Source organism: Austrofundulus limnaeus, unplaced genomic scaffold (genome assembly GCF_001266775.1).
Source record: "Austrofundulus limnaeus strain Quisiro unplaced genomic scaffold, Austrofundulus_limnaeus-1.0 Scaffold871, whole genome shotgun sequence".
Taxonomy (NCBI): Eukaryota; Metazoa; Chordata; class Actinopteri; order Cyprinodontiformes; family Rivulidae; genus Austrofundulus; species Austrofundulus limnaeus.
The window spans coordinates 1-5,004 of NW_013953273.1; the positions used below are offsets into that span (position 1 = coordinate 1).

Genomic DNA, 5,004 nt, shown 5'->3' on the forward strand with positions numbered 1-5,004 from the left:
AAGCTGTTTAGATGGTCAAAAAGCCTGTGTTTTTAGGGTTATTAACAAAGTTCGTGTACACAGACCAGTAATATTTGGGATCACAAGTTTTTGCCATGGATATTTTGTGGGTCAGAAGATAAAAAGTTTGGGAACCACTGCCATACAGTACTTTTAAAAATATAGAGAACACTCTAAAGGTAAAAGACTGATCAAAAAACCTCTCTGAGGTCTCATTCTTATCAGTCTGCACAAATTTGCACTCATTTCCACTTAACATTTTTGCTGCCCTTGGGTCAAACACCGATGGGAGTCCTTTTGACCATGGGGCAGCAGGAGGGTTAATGAACCATATCAAATAGTGCTAAATGAACGATGAGCAGCAGAACCACAGAACCCACCTCTGGTTGGGTCTCCCCCMCCCTGCTGTCAGCCTGCTTGCTGGGGGTCACAGTAACCAGCGGGGCTGAGGGAGAGGAGAGAGGTCACACACAGTCCTCACATCACTACATCCGGAGCAGWGACAGAAAAACAAACCACCACCAGAACCCATGATCTACTGCGTAATGTAAACACACACCGATGAGTTCCTGGATGGTGACTCGGTCCAGCACGTTGAAGGATGTGTCCAGTTTGAGCGGCTGAGAGCACCGCTGACACACGAAGCTCACCTGCATCGTTGTGCTCGACGACTTGGAGCCCTCCATCGCGAAACTTCAAGATAACATTAAACGAAATGCCACTGCGTTACTAAATACACYTTACAGTAATCACTTTACTGTCGCATTAAACGATGTTTTTTTTAGCGCTACGATTAGCTTTGAGGCTAGCGTGTGTTTAGCAAACAGATGAAGTGCGGTGAGGAGGAGATACTCACCGTCACTTGTGGGGAAAATAACTATTACATCATAATTTCGATTAATAGACCTAAACAGGGGTTCAACCCTGACAGAATTATCGTGTCGCTAAATAGAGCACTTTCTTGTTGTTGTTTACGATGGTTGTGATTTCTTTTTCTGTTTTGTGAACCGTGTAGACTTGACGCTATAGCAACGAATGTCTGCCCCCTACTGGCTGAGAAGAGAAACACCACATTACATGCATGCTTTTGGATCGGTTTGCCTTTTTTTAAAAATCAGCCATGAGGTAAATTTTGTTGTAATTTGGTACTATAAAAATAAACAAACGGAGATAAGTAATAAGTCCAATTACATTTGTTGTATTCCAAAATGCTGCATACAAAACAATAATAATAATAATAATAATAAGAATAAGAATAAGAATAAGAATAAGAATAAGAATAATAAGAATAAAAGACATGACACTTTACATAATTATATAAAAATGTTGCGTAAATGCAGAAGAGCACAGTGATGTCTTTAATCACCTGTAATGAACTTATCATGACAGTAGAGGACAGACTTGTCCAACATCAGGTGCTGGGTTTGCTTGTAAAGCTGTGTTTTTGGGGATTACAAAGGAAATTGTTCAGTATCCATGGGATTAAACACATGATATAGCTTCGGAAGTTGCTGCTTCATTCGATTAGGTTCAAAATAAAACTCACCGATGCTATCGTTGCTGTTCGATACAGCAAGATATATAGTTATAGGTTCTTTTTTTTTTATGGATGGCCTCCCTTCTCCCCTTATAGCCATCCCACATCCCCTAGTTATAGGTTCTAACATAATTATGCTTGTACGTAAAGTCATAGATCAGTTGTATGTTTAACTACATTATAAAAAAATAAATAAAAGGAACCTATAAAACGAAAGATCACAAGTTTCAAAGTTATTTAATTTGATGCTGCTAAAGAATGAAAGCTGAAAACAGTAAAACAAAGTGATCCAGTTATTTTAACATTTCCCCACGAGTCAAAACTAAATTTAATGTCATCCCTTTAAAACACTTTAAAGATATTTACATTGCTTGCTGATGCCCTCTAGTTCATTCACTTTTTGCACACATTCAGTTATTTACTTTTGAGATAAGGCTGCCTCTCTCAGTGGGTGTATYCAGACACAAAACATATCTGATTTCAGCAGTTTGTATTCTAGCACATCCTGCTTTCTAACAGTCTGCCTGGAGTGAAAACAGAACATTTCCTTGGTTTGATCTGAGAACTCTGTGCACATCTCGTACATTTAAAACACCTTTATTCTTCAGCAGATAAAACTGTATTAAATTCTATGGAGTCTTATAAATAGGCGTGAGCTTATGCATCAGTGACTGAATGTGATTTTTTTTATTTTTATGCTTTTTGGGAACTGTGACAAAACTCCATGTGACATTCTGTAAGCACATAATATTAGGTAATGTGAAAAAAAAAAGCTAAATCATGCAAGAAATGCCTCTAATCCCTCCTTTTTTGATCACCAAGGAGGGAAATCCCACCAATTTGCATGCTCTTTTTGGGTGGAGGATAGTTGGGGGGAATGGAAGGGTTGCACATTCCTGTCTGATGGCATAAGACTTCCCATCAGTGGAGCTAATTGGAAAACAGTCCCCCATTTTCCAAAGCTGAAATAAAAGAGGAGGGATCTTGCACACGGAGCAATGTAACAACTTGCTACCTTAAAAAACCACATTTGGAATATTTGAATAAACACAATCCAGGAAAGATTAGGAGTTTAGCTAAAACCTGTTAACTGGTATGTGCACATAAGAGTCACACATGGAGGATGACAAGGGCCAGCTAGAAGACCCGTCAGGTGAATCTAAGACATTTTGTTTTGTGTACTCATTAAATGGTTTAGAATCGTTAAAGCTTGAGGCGACAGTGTATAGGTCCTGCATATGTCCTCATAAAGAAAAGTAAATGAATAGATCTACGGTGAGAGCGGTTACCATGCATTCCTATGTAGTGACACACTCACACACAGCAGCTTCTATTGAACTGCAGGTTTTTATTGTCCTCCTGTCCTCAGCTCATTTGGCTGCCCAAAGGGGAGGCAATGTTGCCTTTAGGTGRTGTGGGATATATTTCAATCAAGCTGAAAACATTGTGAAACACATATGCTGAGGGCATTATTGGTATATGATTAAAAACTTTACATATAACTGACTTGACTTTAACTCTTTTTGCATTACATATAAAAAATAAAAATAAAAATATCCATAGGCCGAATAWATATATGTCAATTTTATTCTGAGGGAGTAATTGTTATAATGAAGTAGTAAATGCATTGCTTTGTGTTTCTTATTTTTCTGTTTGTTTTACGATCTTGTTACTTTCGCATACTTTGCGCTATTTTATGCATTTATGCATCCAAGCGTTCTGCTAAGACTTTTGAATTTTGTAACTTTTACGTTTTTCAAAGTGTTTAACTTTATTCGCAAATGTCCTGATGCATCTCAATAATCCAGATAGAACAATCCAAAAAGAAAGAAAAAAGTTAATTAGATCCCCTGGACGCGTTATTTTTTGTAAACAAACAAACAAACAAACAAACAAACAAACAAACAAACAAACAAACAAACAAACAAACAAACAAACAAACAAACGTTTCATCAAGATCTCTTCAATTTATTCAAAAACATTGTCATGTTTGAAATTTGTTTTAGTTTATTTGCACTGTTTTGTCTTCTTGTGCTTAGTTTTAGCTGCTGTTTTGCTTCTTTTAGCTGGTAGCCTAATTTCATTTTTAGCTTCTTCAGCAAACTTCAGGAAAGTCAGTCAGCAGACAGCATTCACACTCTTTATTTTATTATTATTATATATATATATATATTTTCAAAATGGTTTTTTTTTATCAACGTTTTTCAAGTCACGGGTAAGTTGTGACTTTTAGGTCAAAATGTGTGTTTGCATCACAGCAGCCACAGCCACACGGATTAATGTAGCCAGTGTTGTAAATTCCGACGAGCACCTGAAGGCAGCACGGAGGAGAGCGGCTTCCCACCGCCACACGAGCTGCTGTGTCAACTGTGTCGAGACCTGAGAAACGGCGTGTTGGTTGAAGTTGTCCTCGTGCTGCGCACTTGTTGAGASTAGAAGACGAGTCGGTAAGTTTGTGGGCAACTTTTATTTAAATTTGCTGCACGAGKGGTTTGCTTTGTAAAGTTGCTGGTAGAGCTGTCCCCCAGATGTCGCATTCAGGGTTAGTCTGTCTCTCAAATGAAGACTTTCGAAATAGAAAATGTTTTTTTTAATTAATTAATTTTTTTTTGCGGGGTGCAATGGTTGATTAAAATAAAATAAAATAAAAAAACCACGTGCTGTGGTCCAAGTTCTTTGAGTTACTGTCAGAATTAGGCCAAATACTTGTGCTAATTTAGTTTGTAGCCTACTAAAACATTTTAAAAAAAGATCAAAACTGCTAAATAGTGTCGTTCCAGCGACAGGTGGTGCGTGTGTTGCACGATTAGGTTTTTAATTTGACAGCTGATGTCAGTGTTTACATTTGGAGGTTTCATTTCCTTTCCAGACCTTACTCCCAAAAACCTGCCATGTTTCTGTGATGGAAGTYATCCGCTCCAAATGGAAATAAAAGTGAAAAAGTTGCTGAGGTCAGGATGTTGAAGGGGCTCAGTCCAGTACAGACAGCTGAAATCACGAGGGGAAATACATTTTAAATAGATTTATCAACTTGGGACATAACCAGATATTAAATAAATAAATAAACAAACAAACAAACAGACGTACCTTTTAATAAAGTATTTTAAAAAATTTCCAGTTCTTTTCGGCTTTTAGTAGCCTAATACATTTATTAAGTCTACCTTGCATAATTTTGAATTTTGAAAACATTTGTGTTAAATAGGGCTGCCACAAACGATTATTTTAATAATCGATTAATCACCGATTATTTTTTTCGATTAGTCGACTTATCAGATCATACGTTAATTGAATATAAAACAGAGCTTATCACGTCAGAATGTAGCTGCTATTATATAACCATCGTTAGATTTTAGCTATATGCTAACAAAAAATAATTGCTGTGGAAGGCAAGTTCTGCTCTGCAGATATTGACAGGTTTCTCTTTCATTTTCTTAAAATGATCCCACACTTTGAGCTCTGTTGTCAGG

General features: G+C 37.1%; 2 protein-coding genes across 3 annotated transcripts in view; one reads left to right on the forward strand and one right to left on the reverse strand.

Annotated features, from left to right (window-relative positions):
* Window positions 1-380: 380 nt before the first annotated feature.
* On the reverse strand, window positions 381-1,010 carry LOC106533024 (beclin-1; the record flags this gene model as incomplete). Its single annotated transcript, XM_014029223.1, is given in 3 exon segments — window positions 381-445; window positions 560-693; window positions 857-1,010. Coding segments are annotated over 2 exon segments (192 nt in total), but the record flags the coding sequence as incomplete, so codon positions are not given.
* A 2,862-nt stretch (window positions 1,011-3,872) lies between these two features.
* plce1 (phospholipase C, epsilon 1) overlaps window positions 3,873-5,004 on the forward strand; it is a 53,531-nt gene continuing 52,399 nt past the window's right edge. For both annotated transcript variants that reach the window (XM_014029224.1, XM_014029225.1), the window contains exon 1: window positions 3,873-3,984. The gene's annotated coding sequence lies outside the window, so the exon portion shown is untranslated. The remainder of the gene's footprint in view (window positions 3,985-5,004) is intronic.